General features: G+C 39.5%; 1 protein-coding gene and 1 pseudogene across 1 annotated transcript; one reads left to right on the top strand and one right to left on the bottom strand.

Annotated features, from left to right (window-relative positions):
• Positions 1-3,249: 3,249 nt before the first annotated feature.
• LOC133769482 (olfactory receptor 4Q3-like) lies at positions 3,250-4,241 on the bottom strand. Its single transcript, XM_062204693.1, is given in 2 exon segments — positions 3,250-3,566; positions 3,569-4,241. Coding segments are annotated over 2 exon segments (945 nt in total). The 5' UTR covers positions 4,197-4,241.
• A 2,887-nt stretch (positions 4,242-7,128) lies between these two features.
• LOC133770527 (olfactory receptor 11H4-like) lies at positions 7,129-20,431 on the top strand (annotated as a pseudogene).
• Positions 20,432-21,138: the final 707 nt, after the last annotated feature.

Genomic DNA, 21,138 nt, shown 5'->3' with positions numbered 1-21,138 from the left:
TCCTACCACCAGTCCAGCCCAGGGAGGAACACACAAATGGTACAGTTCACTCTCAGGAGGAAAGCAGAAAGAAAAGGCTCAGACTGGTTGTGGAAGTGGCCATGGCATCTCGGCAGGGCCCTCTGGGTCACTGGACATCCAGATAGTATCAATCAAGATAATAGTAGAAAATCAGAAACTTTATCAATTTGTTGACACAATCAGAAACTTTATTAGTTTGTTAAAAGAATTTTAACACAGGCAGTGTTATAGCAAATCAATTCACAACAATAAGATATGGAATCAACTCACATGTCCCTCAACTGATAACTGGATTAAGAAAAATGTGATATATATATATAGACAAGGGAATATTACTCAGCCATAAGAAGAATGAAATCTTGTCTTTTGCAACAAAATGAATGCAACTGGAGACCATTATGCCTAGCGAAATAAGCCAACCCCAAAAAGACAAATATCATATGCTTTCTCTGGTATGTGGTAGTCAATATAGAATACAAAAGAAGTATAAGAATGAAACTAACACCTTATGATTTAATTGTTGTTTATAGTCCTTGTCTATGCTCCTGTGGGACAGTGGTCTTTCTACTTGTTACTTGTGGAACATTATGGTTAGTGTTGCACTAAGTGTGTGATTATAAGGTAAATTTAAGTATGTTATTGCAAAAATTAAAGTAAAAGAGAAGAAAATAAGGAAGGAGGAGGGATTGAGGTAGGTAAAAAGGGAGGGAGGGAAGGAGAGAGGAAAGTATGGTTAACTTCTTAGAACTATAGCTATGAAATACATGAAATTTATTCTCTTAATATCAATTTAAAAAAAAAAGTATTGTGGCACAGTGGGTAAAACTGTCACATGTGAGACAGCTGGCTGCCCCACTTCCAGTCCAGCTCCCTGCTGGTGGCCTGGGAAAAGCAGCAGAAGATGGCCCAAGTGTGTGGGCCCCTGCCACCCACTGGGAGACACAAATGAGGCTCCTGGGTTCAGCCTGGCATGCAGCTGGCTGTTGCAGCCATCTGGGGAATGAACCAGTGGATGGAAGACCCCTCTCTGTCTCTCTCCTTCTTTCTCTTAGCTCTGACTTTCAAAATAAATAAATATTTTTTTAAAATATTTTTCTTAAAAAAGAAAATGAAAATGAAAACTCTGGCTCATCTAAATATATTACTACAATCCCAGCTGTCCACAGGACTTTTAAAATGTTTTACAAGATGTGGAGTTTTGCTCTGAAAGAGAAGAGTCAGAAAAAGGGGATGTGCAGTGAGCTGAAACTGAAATAGAGTCTAGAGAAATCCATATATATGAAGAGTCTCCAAATGGTCATGGAAAACACATTACAAAAAAAAAACCTGTGCTTGAATTTCAAAAAAGTCTTTGCAACAAAATAAACTCATCTTTTAATTCAATATTCCAAAAATTTGTTAGCTATGCTGATATTTGGGACCCTCTCACGTGGCAGCCTTGTTCCCGGTCTGTGAGAAGTACAAAGTTACAGCTTCTTAAACATAAAATCACTGCATTCTAGCCTTAAATGAAAATCCATTCTTTATTCCAATATAAAAAAAGCTCTTGCCTAATTAGGAAATTGTAAATTACCCAGCAAATCCTAGCATGAGGTACAGTTTTAAACATTTTTGTTTGCTTGATTTTCAGCTAAGGAATCATAAAAGCTTCTCCATAGCAACTGATAAGGAAATAAAGTTAGCAAATATAAAAATATTGCTAAAAGTTTGTCTTTTTCTTAGTATTTAGTGAATAAAATACTCTTCTACAGTCATAAAATGTTGCAAGGAACCTTATTTCAGAAATAGATAGGAGTGAATAAAATTCTTGAAGATTTATTTATTGATTGAAAGGCAGAGTTGCAGAGAGGCAGAGGCAAAGACAGGCAGGTCTTCCATCCGATGGTTCACTCCCCAGATGGCAGCAACAGCTGGAGCTGCGCCGATCTGAAGCCAGGAGCCAGGAGCTTCTTCCGGGTCTCCCATGCAGGTGCAGGGGCCCAAGGACTTGGGCCATCTTCTACAGCTTTCCTAGGCTACAGCAGAGAGCTGGATGGGAAGAGGAGCTGCCGGGACTCCAGCTGGTGCCCATACAGGATGCTAGCACTGCAAGTGCTTTGAACCACAACCGATTTCTTTCTCTTTTCTTTTAGAGCTCAGAGCTCTTGCACGTGAGGATCCGTTGAAGCATAGCAACTTTCCTCACTGTAACTCCACTCAAAGGACGACTCCTGATGGAGTAGGATGCCTGCTCTAGAGAAGCCTCTACAGCACAGTCCTGAGAGCTTCTGTCACCCGGCACTTTAAACTCCCTTATCCCCTGCAGAAGCTTTGTGAAGAGTTTGTGTCCTTTTAAGTGAGTTGCCTGACTGCATTTGTAAAATTTGGCAAAATATGGATCACAGTTTCTAGGTAAACATTAATATGGAGGTTGCTTGATGGTGTTTTCAGGCTTTGCTAGAGACAGGACAAACAGAATTCACATTGCTTTGGAAGAGACTGCTGAAACAGAAGAGGACTTTCTGATGCTAGGATGGTGGAGTCTTACAAGAGCAGGACACAGAAGGATATGTAGCATCTTTTGTTTAAAATGAAACAAACTGAAATAAAGCAAGACTACTTGCAAAGTCAGACAAGCTAATTTCTCAAAGTGTCCTCTAACTTTAGCTCCCAGTGTATTCCTGTTATCAGTTGTGGGCCATGAGTTCCCTTGAGTTCCCTGCTCAAAACTCAACACCCAAGAGCCACCTGTCTGCCTTGCTGCTATAATCAAGAGTGATACAAATTTATGCAGTCTTCTCTTTTGCATCAAAGTCATCCAAATGATTTTCATGCATATATTCATGTGTAGGAAGAGTTAAGAGGAACCAAGAGGGGCCAGCGCTGTGTCGTAGCGGGTAAAACCACTGCCTGCAGTGCCAGCATCCCATATGGACACCAGTTCAAGACCCGGCTGCTCCACTTCCAATCCAGCCCTCTGCTATGGCCTGGGAAAGCAGTAGAAGATGGCCCCTGCACCCACGCTGGAGACCCTGAAGAAGCTCCTGGCTCCTGGCTTTGGGTCAGCACAGCTCTGGCCATTGCAGCCAATTGGGGTGTGAACCAGAGGTTGGAAGACTTCTCTTTTTCTCTCTCTCTCTCTCTGCCTCTCCTTCTCTCTGTGTAACTCTGACTTTCAAATAAATAAATCTTTAAAAACAAAAAGAATGAACCAAGAAAGAGTATATTATCTAAGTTTTCTCTTCCTTCTCATCCTTTCACAAGGCAATGGGGTGCCACAAACTTTTTTCTCAGCTTCTTCATAGATGTCTTCATATCAGCATTTCTGAGTGTGTAAATGAGGGGGTTCAACATAGGTGTGATCACTGTGTAAAATACAGAGAATACCTTATCCACAGAAAAGCTACAGAAAGGCCTCAAGTAGATGAAGACGCATGGCATGAAGATCAAGCTGACCACTGTTAGGTGGGAGGCACAGGTGGAGAGGGCCTTGCTCTGGCCCTCGCGGAAGTGAGTTCTCAGGTGGATCAGGATAACGGCATAAGAGAGGAGCAAGACCAAAAACTGACGAGAGACAGCAGACCGCTGTTGGAGACCATAAGCACCTCTACCACAAAGGTGTCCACGCAGGCCAGCTTGATGACCTGGGGGACATCACAATAGAAGTTGTCCAGTTCATTGTGGCTACAGAATGGCAGCTGGATGACCAGTATGATCTGTGTGATAGAATGGATGAAACCCCCACACCAGCATGCAAAAACTAACTGAAAACAGAACTGGCGGTTCATTACAGTCAGGTAGTGCAAAGGATTACATATGGCAACATACCTGTCGTAAGCCATAACTGTCAGCAAAAACATCTCACTGGCTCCTAGGAAGTGGAGGAAGTAGATCTGGGCCAGGCATCCTGAAAAAGAGATGGTCTTGCCCTGCTGTAGGAAATCCCCCAACATCTTCGGCACAGTCACACAACTCAGGCATAGGTCAATGAAGGAAAGGTGGCCCAAAAAATAGTACATAGGAGACTGGAGCAGTTGAGCATCAGCTTGCACAGTTACCACTATCAAGAGGTTTCCAAAGATAGTAGCCATGTAAAACAACAAAAATATTAAGAAGAGAAATAGCTGAAGTTCCCAGGAGGATGATAGGCCTAGAAGAATAAATTCTGTTGCCACGGAATCATTTTCTTTTTTCATCAAGCCAAGAATACCAAGTGATCTAGAGAAATAATAATTAAATTGGAACAAGATACATTAGACAAAAGGCAATATATATAATATGTATATTAGCTATCTTATTATAAGTCAAGTATGCATAGAATCATATTCCACAATGAAAATAATTCAACCAAGTTCTGTGAGGTACTATATATGTATATATAATATATATATATATATATATTCCTATACTGATAGAACAAAGAACAATTTTGATTTCTTCCAATTCTTTATTCCTGTATTGCTATTCAATTGCATTCACAGCATGAGGTTTGTCTTTTTTTTTCTTTGATGCACAGTAAATACTTTTTAGATTTTTTTATTAAGATAAAGAGAACAGATTTCATATATTTCTTTTTAAAATTTTTGATTTATTTATTTATCAAAAGGCAGAGTTACAGACAGAGAGAGAGGTCTTCCATCCGCTGATTTGCCATTGCAGACATTTGGAGCTGAGCTGATCCAAAGCCAGAAGTCAGAAGCTTCTTCAGGGTCTCCCACGTGAGTGCAGGAGCCCAAGTGCTTGGGCCGTCTGCCACTACTTTCCCAGGCTGTTAACAGGGAGCAGGATCAGAAGTGGAGCAGCTGGGACTTGAACCAGTGCCCATATGAGATGATGGGACTGCAGGTGGAGGCTTAAACTACTAAAGTATATCACCGGCCCCTCTTGTATTTCATAGATACAATTGTAAGAAGACAACTCCCTTGTTTAAAGAGCCTACTCATTCCATTGTTTGAAAGCACAAAATATCCTTTAAGGACAAGAAATCTGCAATGAATTTCTCAATGACCAACTCTACTACTTACCAAGTGACCTCAGGGAAGGTGTTAAACTCTCAAATGTTATACTTTGATTATTCTGTCTAATGTAATGATAATGGTATCTCCTGAGATTGTTTTGAGAATCAAATGAGATGTCTATGAGCACCACAAAACAAAATGACTCTTTCAAGATGAGGAAACGTTTCTTATTCATCCTTGTATCTATACATTACTTACTGCCTAAAAGAAGTTCAACAATTTATTAAATTTAAAGAAGAATGTATTATAAGTAATGAATTTTTGTCTTGTACAAAGATTAGTAGTTCGGAATCATTTAGGAATGATAAAAAATGAAGGTCATGTTCTTTTTCTTTATTTTTATCCTGAGTCACAAAGATTGAGAAGCTTGTAGATATTGGGTAAGAAAACAATTAAATCTCTACAGCAGTACATATAAGACTCAGGATATGTGGAATAGAGGCTCCAAAACACTTATCACCCAGAGAAGAGACTAAGCTCTGGACTCATATCATTGAGGTAAGTACAAAAGCCCACCACGACCTATTTTGAAGAAAAAGATAATAAGATAAATGAGAATGACGTTGCTCCTGGACTTGTCATGGCCATAGGTACACATAAGAAATAAAGAATATGCTAAATTATTGTTCTGTACATCAGATATGCAAATGGTATCCATTTATACCATTTCACCTGCCAACACCACATTCAGTCACAAATATCTTGGGTTGCAAACACAAAATCAGGAAACAGTCTTATGTTTCTTCCATTCAAATGCTTAAGAGTTAGTAGATCCATCTCTATATAGAATATTTTCTATTTCTAACCCATTGTAATTTTGCAAAATTTGAATATATACAATTTTATTTGTCCATTATATCTCTTTTGTTTGACAGATAGAGTTAGACAGAGAGAGAGACAGAGAGAAAGGTCTTCCTTCCATTGGTTCACCCCCTAAATGGCCGCAACAGCCGGAGCTATGCCAATCCAAAGCCAGGAGCCAGGTGCTTCTCCTGATCTCCCATGAGGGTGCAGGGCCCAAGCACTTGGGCCATCCTCCACTGCCTTCCCGGGCCACAGCAGAGAGCTGGACTGGAAGAGGAGCAACTGGGATTAGAACCCGGCGTCCATATGGGATGCCAGTGCCACAGGCAGAGGATTAACCAAGTGAGCCATGGCACCGGCCCCTGTCCATTATATCTTAATAAAGCTAAAGATAAAAGCATCACATGCATTTTGAGATGAGTAATGTTAGGCAGAAATTTCTAAGACAGAGAAAATCCCCTGTACAATCAAATGAAGAAAAATTAAAAATTACTTGACATAATCAAGCTTCAAGATTTAATCAAAGTTAAGTAGCAAAAAGAATATGAAACTATACCTAGGAAACTGGATTTCTATGTTTTCTGATCTTAATTTATTATTTTAATAAATTAGAAGCAATTTAGATAAAATACAAAATGAGATAAGATCTATACATTTCGTCAGAAGTTACTTGTAAAATGTTGTACTTAGTTCTCCTAAGTCATTAGAGAATGTTGTCTGAAATCTTTCATTCATAAAAGGTGTCAGGCATTTAGATATGCAACAAAGGAAAGTACCTGAATTTCAAAAAGAATAATCTTTTATGACAAGAAATATTTTTCTAAGATCCTATGAACTTGAGCTCTGACACATTAGAAATTATTCAGTGCTCATTGCATATACCAAGGATTCCACATTTCCATGAAGAAATGGCATTCTATTGTTCTTTCCACCTATCTAAAATGTCCAGTTGATGGGGAATTGAGCTCTCAGTAAACTTCCTGATCTAATTTCAGACATCATCTTGGAAACACTTGGAAAAGTCTGATAAAAATCACGGTGGGGGCCAGCATACTGGTGTAACAAGTTAAGCTGCTGCCTGCAATATACAACCCATACGAGTGCCAGTTCGAGCCCCACCTGCTCCACTTCCCATCCAACTCCCTGCTAATGCACCTGAAAAAACCATGAAAGATGGCCCAAGTCCTTGAGCCCCTGCACTTGTGTGGTAGACTCAGCTGAAGCTCCGGGATCCTGGCTTCGGCCTGGCCTAGCCCCAGCCATTGCACTATCAGATTGCACCAACTCCACTATCAGAATGCTTATCATGGTATCACAGTGCCCGTGTTCAAGAAAAACTCTTTGTAGTTGCCTGATGTTACATCACAATGCCTACATCATTCACCTCACTTCACCTCATCACATAGGCATTGTAGGAGCTCACATCAGAACAAAAACAGGGGTGAGTGCAGGAAAATAAGGTAGTTTAAGAGATAGAGATTACATTCAAATAAGTTGTATCACATTATATCACAATTGATTGTTCTCACTTATTATTAGCTATCATCATTAGCCATGTACTATGCCTAATTAGTAAATTAAACTATCCTAGTTGTATGTATGCATGCACAGGAAAAACAGCATAGCATATACTAGATTCAGTACTAATCCACAATTTCAGACATCCACTTGGGATCTTGGAAAACATCACACATGGATAATGCTACAATACTTCCATTTGAAAGGTGTATCTTTCACTTACTATTTCCATAGAACAGATACAGATAAAGATAAGCATGTATTGGGGCCAGCACTGTGGCATAGCAGGCTCAGGCTCCACCTGGGGTGCTGGCACCGCATATAGGTGCTAATTCGTTTACTGGCTGCTCCTCTTCTGATCCAGCTCTATGTTAATGGGCTGGGAAAGCAGTAGAAGACGGTCCAAGTGCTTGGGCCCCTGCACGCATGTGGGAGACCCAGAAGAAGATCCTGGCTCCTGGCTTCAGATCGGCTCAGTTCCAGCTGTTGCAGCCATTTGGGGAGTGAACCAGCAGCCGAAGAACTTTCTGTCTCTCCCTCTCTCTGTCTGTAACTCTACCTCTCAAATAAACAAAATCTTTAAAAACTTTGCTTTCATATAATATGAAAATATAACATCAACCAAATGGGAAGCTCATTTTTAGTACTAATAAGATGGTCATGTTTGGTAGCAGCATCTTCTAGTATCTACGTTTCTCATGTCTCTGACAACAGTAAGAAAATCAATGTCTTACTACTGTGTGAAAATGGAAAGAGCACTATGTACGTCAGGGTGAAGGAAAATCCATCGCCAAAACCACCTTCTATTGCAACACAATTTCGTTTGTCAAATCTCTGCAGGTGCTGGGGAAGCACCAAGGTCAGCCCCTATCAAGTGTTTTGTATTCCTAGCCTATCAATAAAAGTATTCTAAGTTTAATGAGTGAAAGAAATTGACAAGGTTTAACAAGAAATAAAAATTCATATGGAAGGACCCTGCTATATGAAGAAAAGAGGATAAAACCAAGCTTTTCCAATAGTGAAGGCTACTTGTGGACAGCTAAGAAGCTAATTTCTAGTCTTTCTAGTAATGAGTAAAACCTTAAGAAGGGAACAAGGTTTTCCTTGTGGGATTTGTATTTTTTAAAGAAAACTTGTAGCATGCTGTATTTTGCTGTTTTATCTGTTTTTTGTTTCTATTCAGCTATTAGGCATTATTAGAGGAAGAAACCTGACCACACTAACAATGGAAAGATGTTTGCTATGTAGATACCTCCTTATGTAGGTATCCATGTTTTCTAATTTCTCCTGAAATACCAAGAAGTGGGTGCTGTTGGAGGGAGATGATACCCACGATGGTATTTCCTATTGAGAAGAGCATGATTTTTCATCTTGTTTGAAATACTATATTTTAAATTGAATGTAGTAGAACTGAAGAAGATTTGGTCAAAAAGAAATTGAAATGATTGAAGAAATGAAAAATAGTGTCTAAAGGGGACTATGGTAGAATTATAGTCCTAAAACAACGTTGCCATGAATCTAGTGCCTTCAGTAACATAAAACTTGTCCATGTTATCCAACCCTTTTAAGATACCACCAACCCCAAAATTCACTGATACTACAGGAATTTCAGTTTTCTGTGGATGTTTTTCAGTGTATAAACAGCAAAACTCCAATGATATCTTGACACCAGAGTGGAAAGAAAAAAGGAATACGAACAGTAAGGATAAACATGGTGTCAGAGACAGCAAGAGGTGCAGGGAGGTGTTCAGAACCTTGAATAAGCTTATATGAGAAACTTACATCATTGCTTATCAGGAGATACGTGGTTTCAAGGAAGGAACATGTTACCCTGCCATTCAGGCTACCAGTCACCTCTTCACAGTCTCAGCTAGCAAAATGAGCAATCCTCAGATGGCCAGCACGGTTTTCCAGTCCATGCCTGACCTGCTTCCTTTTAAGCCAAACTCTAGTTGAGGGCTGGCTGTATGGATTGGAAAGCTCTTCTGTCCCCAGGGCTCTAGAAATGTCTGAGGTTTTTGTGGACCTTCTATCATTGCTCAGCCTAATGAGCCCTGGGATTCCCTAGACTGTTGTTTGAGTTGTCTATGTCTCCTTTCTAGCAAGTAAGGAGACCTAGGAATTTGCAGACCCTGAAAAGAGAACTTTGTTAAAGCAGTCCGTCCTGTTCACTTACTTAGAGTCAGTTATCAATTTACCATATGCCACCTGTTTTCCATTCTGTTCCTGAGTAACAAGCTTCCAGGGTTAGCTTGGTATTTATCCATAAGCTTTGCCATGGAAAGATGGTTCAGATAATGACCAATGAAGATGTTAATGTGCTTTGAAGCAACACCTGAGTCTTTGGGCTACATGGCACCTATTTATGGATATTGTCTAGAAAATATGCCTGTTATCATTCGTAACTAAATATTTTTATTTTTATAAACTTTTCCTGTTATAAATTTTAAATACCATGGACCATATTTCTCAAACAAATATATGCTGATTACATGTCAAATTGTGTTAATTCATTAATCAGGGACAGCAGGATAATAAAACCCATTCTAAAGAGAGCACAAAAATGATTTTATATAATCAGAGCACAAAAATAACACTAGAATAAAATTTTAAGTTAGATTTAATCAATTTAATTTTTAAAGGGCAATGCAGTTTTAATCTTTGGGATTATCTTTGTTAACACAGTAAAAAACATTTATATGATTTTATAATTTTCTATAACATCTAATTATACATAATTGCACAATGTCTTCTAAATATTAAATAGTAATATGCTTAAATAACAAATTAAATAAAATTACATCCATCTACAGTTAGATGACCCTTATGTGGGCCTACTAAGCAATGCTTTACATTAGCTCAAAAGATCACACATGCAAAGCTTGGCCTTATTTGCAATTTTTGGATAGTTATTCTTAAATGGCTAAGAAAGTCTCATAAATATTCATAGCCTCTAAGAACATTCTACATCACAAAACTTTTTTAAGTCATGGCATTTTAATTTATTTGCCTTAAATGTGTATGTCCAAGAAGTGTAAAATCTTTGCAAATCCATGCAAATCTCTTTGCTGTACAATCAGCAAATTACATTCAACCATTAAGATCAGAAAAGTAACTACTGCCTGAAAGTCACATATGTAGTCTGGTTGCATATTCAATAATGTCCATAATTTTGGAGAAGCTCTCTTTATTTCTATTATATGTGTATTCAGAGGCTAGGAAACTAAAACCAAAAATTTTATATACATTTAATCTTGCTGCATTAACTTTAAATATGAACAAATTCCTCTTTCCTCAATATCCTCCACATTTTCAAATGTCTTTGACTTACCAGATAGTAATTTTCCTTACTACATGTAAACCTGGGGTCCTGCAGGCCGTGGAGTGGGATCAAACCAAGTTTTGGGAAGGCTTTGTAGGCATTGTTTCAACGTATGCAGTGCAACCACTGTCCTGTTATGTAACCTACTAAATTAAGAGCTAGAGACAGAAAGTGAAGAAGAAAAAGACTTCTTTATATGCCTATCAAAACTAGAAGATTAAAAGCAAACAATAAAAGCATATGCCCTTCAAAATGAACAGTATTTTTAAACAAACACAATTACATTTCTTTTTTAGAACCACTGAAGTTTGGACCACCAATCTGTTTTCAAAAAATACTACACTGTGCACTTACTCCTCATGTGGGATCTCTGTCCTTAATGTGTTGTTCAATGTAAATTAATGCTATAACTAGTACTCAAACAGTATTTACACTTTATCTTTCTGTGTGGGGGCAAAGTGATGAAATCTTTACTTAATATATACTAAATTGATCTTCTGTATTTAAAGATAATTGAAAATGAATCTTGATGTGAATGGAATGGGAGAGGGAGTGGGAGATGGGAGTGGTGCGGGTGGGAGGGAAGTTATGGGGGGGAAAAGCCACTGTAATCCATAAGCTGTATTTTGGAAATTTATATTTATTAAATAAAAGTGAAAAAAAAACTCTCTGTCAAAATCCTGTCTGAGTTCTCTGTTATAACCCTTCATGAATTGTTTACTCAATGAAACCATGTCCAATTATGCTGGAAAGCCATATGTCTATTCCTTATGATATGAATATATAACAATACGCACTACAGTTCTTTCCATGGAAGTTTTAAAACTTGTCTTTCTTGAAGACTCAGTTTCTGACCTGTAGCATGTACTATAGGTCTTCAAGATAGCTGGAAAAAACTAGAAAAGTCTATGTTGATGACAAGAGTAGATAGTACTGGGGAGGATTCTGAAAATGTTTTTCTTTTAAGATTTATTTATTTATTAGAAAGTAGAGTTAGAGAGAAAGAGAGACAGAGTGATACTCCACCTGCTGGTTCACGACCCATATGGCCACAAAAGGACTGGGGCTGGGCCAGGCCAAAGCTAGCAGCCAGGAGCTTCATCAGGTCTCCCTTGTGGGTTGCAGAGGCCCAAACACTTGAGCCATCTTCTGCTGCTTTCCCAGGCTCATTAGCAGGGAGCTGGATTTGAAGTAGAGCAGCTGGGACTTGAACCAGCACCCATATGGGATGTGCAAGCAGTAGCTATACCCACTACACTACAATGCTGGCACCAAGAATCTGTTTTCTTAACTAGGTAGCAATTTCACTGGTAAAATAGATAGACACATTATAACTATTTTATGTAATTCTAGAAGGCCTACAAATTCTAGGGTAAGGCTTGGATGATAAATTGTGGTTAATTTCAGTCAATTTCAGCTATTAGCCCAGAGCAGCTACCATTTCCTATCCCCCAGAATGTGGCAAACAGCTTTGTGTATGTTCCTGGATCAGCTAGCACACAGCTTACTGGAGTGGGGTAGGCAAAATGGACCTCCTCCTCCAAATATTGAGGATATGTGCTCTCCTTGTCGATTGCTGTTACTGACCATAGATGTGCAAAGATATGCATGTTCATTTTGGGATCTCCTTCCACTTTTGCAAGTCCCTCCTTTTCCAGTGGAAGGAACTTGCAGGGGCTTTAAAGGGCTGGCATCCTTTCTTCCAAAATTTCATTTCACTCTTTCTTTTTTATTCTTTGGGAGCTAAATGTTAAAGACTAGGACATTCTAAAGCATCCACACCTATGGAAAAAGCTGGAGTGATACATGCTCAGGAAAAAGTGTGGGCTCAGGGAAGATCTGACATCAAGGAGGAACTACAAATGGCCAACAGACACAGGAAAAAATGCTCAGGGTCACAAGCCATCGGAGAAATGCAAATCAAAACCACAATGAGGTTACACCACACCTCAGTTAGAATGACTCTCATAAAGAAGTCAACAAACAAGAAATTCTGTAAAGGCTGTGGAGAAAACGGTGCCCTAACACACTGTTGTTGGGAATGTAAACTGGCACAGCCACTGTGGCAGACAGTATGGAGATACTGCAGAAATCTGCATATAGACCTACCATATGATCCAGCCATCCCACTCCTGGGAATTTACCCAAACAAAAAGAAACCAGCATATAAAAGAATGATCTGTACCCCCATGCTTATTGCAGCTCAATTCACAATAGCTAACATATGGTGGTATCAATCCATATGTCCATCAACTATTGACTAGATAAACAAATTATGGTACATATACACTATGTAATACTACACAGCAGTAAAAAAAAATGAAATCTTGTCATTTTCAACAAAATGGATTCAAAATACAAATACCACATGTTCCCCCTGTTCTGTGCTAAGTAGTCTAGCACCTAAAAGGTAATCTATAGGAATTAAATTGACACATTGAAATGAGAAGATTTTGAGCAGCCCTTGTTTCTACTGCTGTGGAACAGTGTTGTTTGTTTTTTTTTTCCTTCATACTATTTGTTGAACTCTTTACTTAGTATAGAACTATGAAGTTAACTGAAAAATAGATCTTTGTAAAAAAAAAATAGGAATGGGAATAGGAGAGGGAGGAAAAATAAGGGTGAGTGTGCAGGCAGGGGGCAGGGTAGGGTGGAAAGAACCACTGTGTTCTCAAATTTGTATATATGAAATGCATGAAGTGTATATATCTTGAATAAACGTTTTAAAGGTACCAAAAAAAGCATCTTTGCCACAAAAATATAAACATTATTGAAGTAGAGTTGTGCAACATGGTAGATTTTAGGACTCATCAAATATTCCTTTTCCTCCCTTTTGAGGGACAAGTATACACCTTTTTTCTCTAATGATGTTAAGGCTAGCCATGTCAATAGAAAAAAAAAGTGGATGTCTAAACAGAAGATTTAAAAATGTGATGTGTCTTGTTATTTTGTAATACTACCATTTTCCATGTGAATGGATCTATCCCAGCTAGGAGTTAGCTTCTTCAGTCTGGTCCTGAAATAATAATAATTATGGAATAGACCTAACACTGTCTTACAGCCTGAAAAGTCATCTTAGCTGATTCACAATCTTGTGAATGAGAAATAATTTTTGTTATAAATCACCAAGATTTGGAAATTATTTGTTATATAGCATTGTCCAAATTGCACAACTGGTTAAGCTACCACCTGGTATGCCCACATACCTACCTGGTATGCCCACATAATCCTACCTCTGCTTTTGATTCAGCTTCCTGATAATTTGCCTAGAAAGCAGAAGATAATGGCCCAAATACTTGGATTCGTTTTATCCATGTGAGAAGCCTGGATGGAGTTCCTGGCTCCTGGATTTGGTGTGTCCCACCCTAGGCTTTTGTGGGAATGCAAGCATTTGGGGAGAGAACCAATGAATGGAATATTCCTCCTCCTCCTCCTCTCTCTCTCTGTCTCTCTTTTCCTCTCTCTTTCTTTCTTTCCCCATCCATCCCTTCCTCCCTGCCTCTCTCATCTCCCCTCTTTCTCTGTCACTCTACCTTTCAAATGAATAAATAAAACTTTAAAATAATAAAAAATAATTGGATATATTGCCTGAAATTATTGCAAACCTCACTCCTAAAAAAGATACTTTTGTTGCTTCCTTCATCATCAGTATTAATTAATCATATGCTATTTTAAAAATCCATGTGAAATTTTTGTATTAATCAGCATCACATGACTTATATGGACTTTAAGAGATTCACAAACAATGGGTTAATTAGACTCGCTATGATCTGATAAACATCTGGAATGCCAGTAAGTGCTAACTCACAATGATTACTTAAGTACAACTCATACATTTCAAATTAAGTGAGTTAACATTAAAAGAAAATGATGGGGCCAGCACTGTGGCCTAGTAGGTAGAGCCACCACCTACAGTGCCAGCATCCCATATGGGCACCAGTTCAAGATCTGGCTGCTCCTCTTCCAATCCAGCTCTCTGTTGTGGCCTGGGAAATTAGTAGAAGACAGCCCAAGTCCTTGGGCCCCCGCACCTGCACGAGAGGCCCAGAAGAAGCTCCTGGCTCCTGGCTTCAGATGGGTGCTGTTCCAGCCATTGTGGCCAATTGGGGAGTGAACCAGTGGATGGAAGACCTCTCTCTCTCTCTCTCTCTCTCTCTCTCTGCCTCTCCTCTTTGTGTGTAACTCTGCCTTTCAAGTAAATAAATAAATCTTTTTTAAAAAAGAAAGTGAAATAAGGATCCCATGTCAAACGGAGAATCAGGAGCTTACATGGAAAGGCAAAATCTTCAATTCTAATTTATACTTAGGGAAAGCAAATCAATAGTGTAAGAAAAGTACACTAAATTTCATCTCAATTCAACAAGCTGATATTTCAAATAAAGAGATACAAACCAACAAAAAACAAAAAATTAATTCAGATGGTGAAATCTGGAAAAGCTATTTAGGAAACATGTCAGAGGAGGCATTTTTGCAATATGATTATTTGGGCCAGAGCTCATTAAAATAATAGCTTAGAGTGTGCATACACATACGCACACAAGCTGAGAATTTGTTGGAAACAAAATAGCCTTAAGAGAGAAACCATGTTAATAAATATTGAGCTAATAACAGTGGACCACTGGGTTATAAAACTAAAAATATAATGGAATTTTTTTGATGTACCATAAAAAAACTCCAATAACCTTTAAGCTTCTACTGTTTTCTTCTTTACAAAAGGCAAATATATTTTGGTTGTTTTCTTCATTTTCCACCTCTGTCTGGAGACTGGTTATATGGTTGTCAGCTTTCCCTAGAGAAATCTTATTTCCATAAAGGACAAAATAATTGGCTTTGAGTTCAAAAGACAAAAACCACATGTATATTCTTCATGCCCACTTTTCATTTTTCCTGGGTCCTTTCCCCAAGGAATTTAATACGGAAAGTAAAGGCAGATGCAAGCCTGAAAGACTGACCTGCCCATAGGAGTTCTGAGATGAAAAATCTATCTTTTTAAACTCAAGGGATCAGATGTTGGAAAACACTGAACAAGAAGAGACAGAGAATACCAAACTCTTCGGTACACCCTTCATTTCTCTCCAACACTTGAAAATAGGTGGTATTTGGATCCTTTCTTGCAAGCTAGAAATTGGAGACTACTCCAAAAGTCTCATTTACATTGGTCTTCCAGCCAGCTCCTCAGAAGAGACCATTGGCAGATATTGCACAGTTAATTGTACAAAAGAGGGTTCGTTTCTCAGTGAAGGTCCAAGAAATCCATATGTTTCAGACTAAGAATGAGAAAAAAGGACACAATTGACTTTGGTCTGGGATTCCTCCCCAGATATCACACCTGCTATAGAGAAATCATATCATCTCTCTACCTTTTTTTTCTAGCAAGATAATCCTGATTTGTTGTTTTTGATGGTGGTGTTGTTGCTGTTTCTTATGAAAGATTTGAAGTAAAAAATCCAGGTAACTAGAGCTTCAATTCCTGGAGAGGACTGATATTTGTCATTGAGGTAAGTAAAAATGAATTTATTTTCTAAAACATAAAATTGGCATAGTTTTTTTCAAATCTAAGTTCAAGTGTGCTTTCTATTGAAATAAGAAGAGTCCAGTTATGACCAATAACTCTTTTTTAAGACCAATAACTCTTACCAGATAATGCTAAATGACCTTAAAACATTGTTTCCCTGCATCTGTTTTAGATCCTGTATCTATAGACACTTAAAAAGTTCCAAAGAAACATAGAACTGAAAATGAAAGCTACAATAAAAATTATTGTACCCTGGAAAGTCCTAGTAGGTTAAATAATTAGGAAAATTAATTTGTTTTGAGGTGTCTCTTTTTTTTAAGATTTACTTATTTATTTGAAAGGCAGGGTTACAGAGAGGCAGAGGCAGAGAGACAGAGAAAGAGGTCTTCCATCCACTGGTTTACTCCCCAAATGGCTACAACAGCTGGAACTGAGTCAATCCAAAGCCAGGAGCCAGGAGTTTCTCTTGGGTCTCCCATGTGGGTTTGGGGCCCAAGCACTTGGGCCATCTTCCACTCCTTTCCCAGGCCATAGCAGAGAGCTGGATTGGAAGCGGAGCACCCTGGGCTCCAACTGGCACCCATATGGGATGCCGGCACTGCAGGCAGCAGCTTTACCCACTACACCACAGCACCAGTTGTGGGGGAGTCTCATAAACACATTTTAAAGCTAAAGAATGTGAGATCTCTAAGTTTTGATTTTACTTACATGTGTATAAAATTGTTTGACTACTGAGTAGCCAAAGCTGGGGATTTCACACTAATGGTTTTATCTAGCAAAACTGGGTTCTGATATCATCACAAGTAATGAAGCAGATGCAGGCAGAAAACCTGGCCAGAGCAAGGCAACAACTGGCAGGGAAAAAAACGAGATCCTTGACATTACCAAAGGTTCTTAACACCAACGTCTGAATGATCCTCGGGGAAGGTGAAGAATTTCTTTACCTTAAGTGAGGAAATGAAATTAAACTACTTTAGGTCTTTGTATTTCCTAAGTTGCTATACCAATCAGAGTGATCTCCAGATACCAGATCATTAAATGTTTCAGAAATCATCAACTCATTCTAGACGGGAGTAGCAACACCCAACTTCTTAAAAACCCTGTCAGTCTTCCTCACTGGTTGCTTTATCCAATTATATGTCCCCCTTTTTCTAGGGCTTCATGGTGTCTCTTTCTTCTAACAACACATTTAGAGAAATTTGGATTAAAGTAGCAACTGCTCAAAAGAGAAAACAAAATGGAGAAGAGCATAATGGCTCAGAGAAACTTTCCAGGTCCGAAGGGCTGGAATTACAGAGTAATTTTCCTGATGCAAATAAAGTTAACAGGGCAGCCACGTCCCTCGCTAGGACTTTGCCATGAATCTGCACACAGCTAGTGCATCCAGAGAGTGGCCTCAGCTGATGATTAGAATGATCATGCTCCATAGGACATCGCAGTTCTGGAAAACCAATCTGAGCACTTCCTCGCCATTGTTCCCCTGTCTAAGCAGTATTTTCATGATTCATATGGAGGTCCTTTCCTGTTACTCTGTGAATAACTAAAAGGGGCGGATCTCAATAGAATCCACGGAAACCAGTGCACACACATTCTTAACATAGGCTGAGTCCGTCTCGGGATCTCATACAGGGTGAATGACCATTTGTATCTCCTTGAGCCTGAAGTACTTTCTGAGATGCTAAGCACTGAACAGTCCCAGGTGAAAAGGAGCATTTATTTACTTTAATGCCACGCCACATTAGGCACCTCCTCTTTTTGGAGTGTACTTGCTCTAATCTGTCCCCACTTCCAGCTTCCAGGTATGATAATGAAATGTATGAAGTGATTAACTATTCCAGGGGAAAAGTTACCTGAATCAAGACTCAATTGGAGGCATAAATAGTGATGCATTTATTTAACAAACAATTATAAAGCCATATTGCTTACAAGATAACGCATTAAATACTGGAAAAAAATAAAGATGATTAACACTTGAGCTCTATTCTCAGAGTTTTACAGTCTTGTATGTAAATTAAGACTCAAAATATCTGTAGTGCAAACTATAAAATGTAAATCTTATTTATTATAGAAAAATCTGTAGCTTGTAGAATGTTACTTCTCATTTCTTCTAGTTTAACATAATGATCCAGTTATGAGTTTTGATAAAGCATAGCTATAATAAGTTTACGAGTACATACATTGGATGTATGGCAGGACAAAGAATCAGCAATGATTACAGAGTCCAGGAATGCTTCATGAAGGAAGAAATTAATGAATGGTGTAAACTGTAAGAACAAGTTACCCAGGCCCAAAAAAGAGTGAATAACTAGGTGGAAAGAAGGGAAAGAGAAAAGAATGGATGGAGAATGACAGAGAAGTTAGGAAGAATTAACAGCTATCTTGGGTATGACTTGTTAGAAAAGAAGCTATTCTGGCTGGTGCTGCGGCTCACTCCCAAGTGCTTGGGCCCTCCACCCACATGAGAGACCAGGAGGAAGCATCTGGCTCCTGGCTTTGGATCAGCACGGTGCGCCGGCCACAGCAAGCCAGTCGTAGCGGCCATTTTGGGGGTGAACCAATGAAAAGAAGACCTTTCTCTGTCTCTCTCTCTCTCACTGTCTAACTCTGCCTGTCAAAAAAAAGGAAGGAAGGAAGGAAGGAAGGAAGGAAGGAAGGAAGGAAGAAAGAAAGAAAGAAAGAAAGAAAGAAAGAAAGAAAGAAAGAAAGAAAGAAAGAAAGAAAGAGAAGAAAAAGAGAAATAAAGTTGAGCTGTGGTGCAGTGGGTTAACGCCCTGGCCTGAAGCGCCAGCATCCAAATACGCCCTGGTTCTATTCCCAGCTGCTCTTCTTCCGATCCAGCTCTCTGCTATGGCCTAGGAAAGCAGCAGAAGACAAGTCCTTGGGCCTCTGCACCCACATGGGAGACCTGGAAGAAGCTTCTGGCTCCTGGCTTGGGATTGGTGCAGCTCCAGCCATTGCAGCCATCTGGGGAGTGAACCAGCAAATGGAAGACCTCCCTCTGTCTTTCAAATAAATAAAAGTAAATCATAAGAAAAAAAAGAAACAAAGCTGTTCTTTTCTTAGTGAGGCACAGGAGTCAAGAGGACACAGGAAAAGAGATGAGATTTAAAAAATAAAAGAGAGGAGGTTAAAGAATAAAGGACTAGATCACGAAGGGTCATGTATGTTATGCTCAGTTGTTTGAATTTGGTCTCATGATAAAATATCTCATTGCAGGACAATTCACAGCTAAATGGACGTCTCTGGGTCAGATCCCGTTCTGAGTCAGTGAGTGAATCCATCTCTCTGGGTTTCCCCTATAACAGAGATTCAGATCATCCTGTTTTTGCTCTTCTGCATCATTTACCTCCTGACTCTCATGGGAAACAGAGCCATTATCTGTGCTGTGTGTTGGGACCAGCATCTCCACACCCCATGTACATCCTCCTGGGGAATTCTGCATTCCTAGAGATCTGGTATGTCAACTCCACTGTCCCAAACACACTGGTCAGCTTCCTTTTAGAAACCAAGACCATTTTTTCACTGGCTACTTCCTCCAGTTATATTTTCTCTTCTCCATGGGGTCCATTGAGCAATGGCGTTTGATCAGTACTTTGCCATCTGTCATCCTCTGCATTATGCCACAGTTATGACTGGACAACACTGTTTCAACCTAGTGATTTCCTGTGGGGTGTGTGGCTTTCTCTGGTATCTGGTGCCTGTTATTCTCATTTCCCAGTTGCCTTTCAGTGGCCCTAATGTGTTGACCACTTCATATGTGATTCAGTTCCACTGCTGACCCTTTCGTGTGCTACTGCTCCTATGTCCAAGCTCACCAGCTCTTAAGCTCTCTCATTGTCCTCCTTAGCTTCCTTTTCATCTCATATCTTATGCCTTGGTTCTACTTGTTGCCCTCGACATCCAGTCGGCCCAAGGCCTTTTATACCTGTGGGTCCCAGCTGTGGTGCTGCTATTCTATTGTACCATTATGGTAATGCACGTGAGACCTGGTTCCAGCCACTCAACCCTGATGCCAAAGATCATGGCCTTGCTCTATGCAATGCTTATTCCTCTCTTCTGCCCCCGATTTACAGTCTCAGGAATAAGGAAATGAAAAATGCTTTTGGAAGGCTCTGGAGAAGTTTAAAGTGCCTGTCAAAGTCTCTGGCAGGAGGTCCAGGAGAGATGTGGAATAACCTAGTTCAACAGAGTGTGAAACAGTCACTCTGTTACTTTCACATTTGTACAGTCATTCATTCAATAAATGCTTCCTGAATGCCTGCTCTAAGTTAGACACTTGTCTTACTGTTGGTCTAAGAAGATAATTCAGACATGATCTCTTCCCTCGCCAGACTGTTTTGTGGGGGAGATAGGCAGACAGAAAAACAACTATCATAAAATGAAATAAATGATTTAATCATTAAATGTACACAGAGTCACAGGAAAACAAAGAAATAAACACCTAATTCCCCCTGGAGCTGTGGAGTAAGAAGAGGATGCTAGTGTAGGGGATATTTCAGTCATCGCAGAACTAGACCTGTGTGCTCTGTGACACGGAGGAGAAAAACCTTACACTTCTACAATTAGATTTTCAATCTCAATGTGATTTCATTGAAAAGATATAAAATCTTGAATCAGAAGATCTTCATGAACCTTAATTCTTCTATTAATCACTTGTTTAATTCAGAGCGTCTCTTAATTTTGACTGTAAAATTGGAATGAGGGGTCGGTGCTGTGGCGTAGTGGGTAGAGCCACCACCTGTGGTGCTGGCATCCCATATGGGCACTGGTTTGAGTCCCAGCTGCTCCACTTCCGATCCAGCTTTCTGCTATGGCCTGGGAAAGCAGTGGAAGATGGCCCAAGTGCTTGGGCCCCTGCACCCACGTGGGAAGGCCCAGAGGAGGTTCCTGGCTCCTGGCTTTGGATATACAAAGCTCCAGCTGTTGCAGCCAATTGAGGAGTGAACCAGGGGATGGAAGAC

This window comes from Lepus europaeus, chromosome 11, assembly GCF_033115175.1.
Source record: "Lepus europaeus isolate LE1 chromosome 11, mLepTim1.pri, whole genome shotgun sequence".
Classification (NCBI taxonomy): Eukaryota; Metazoa; Chordata; class Mammalia; order Lagomorpha; family Leporidae; genus Lepus; species Lepus europaeus.
Note: the sequence above shows the minus strand (reverse complement) of the source record. Positions and strands in the feature narration are given on the sequence as shown.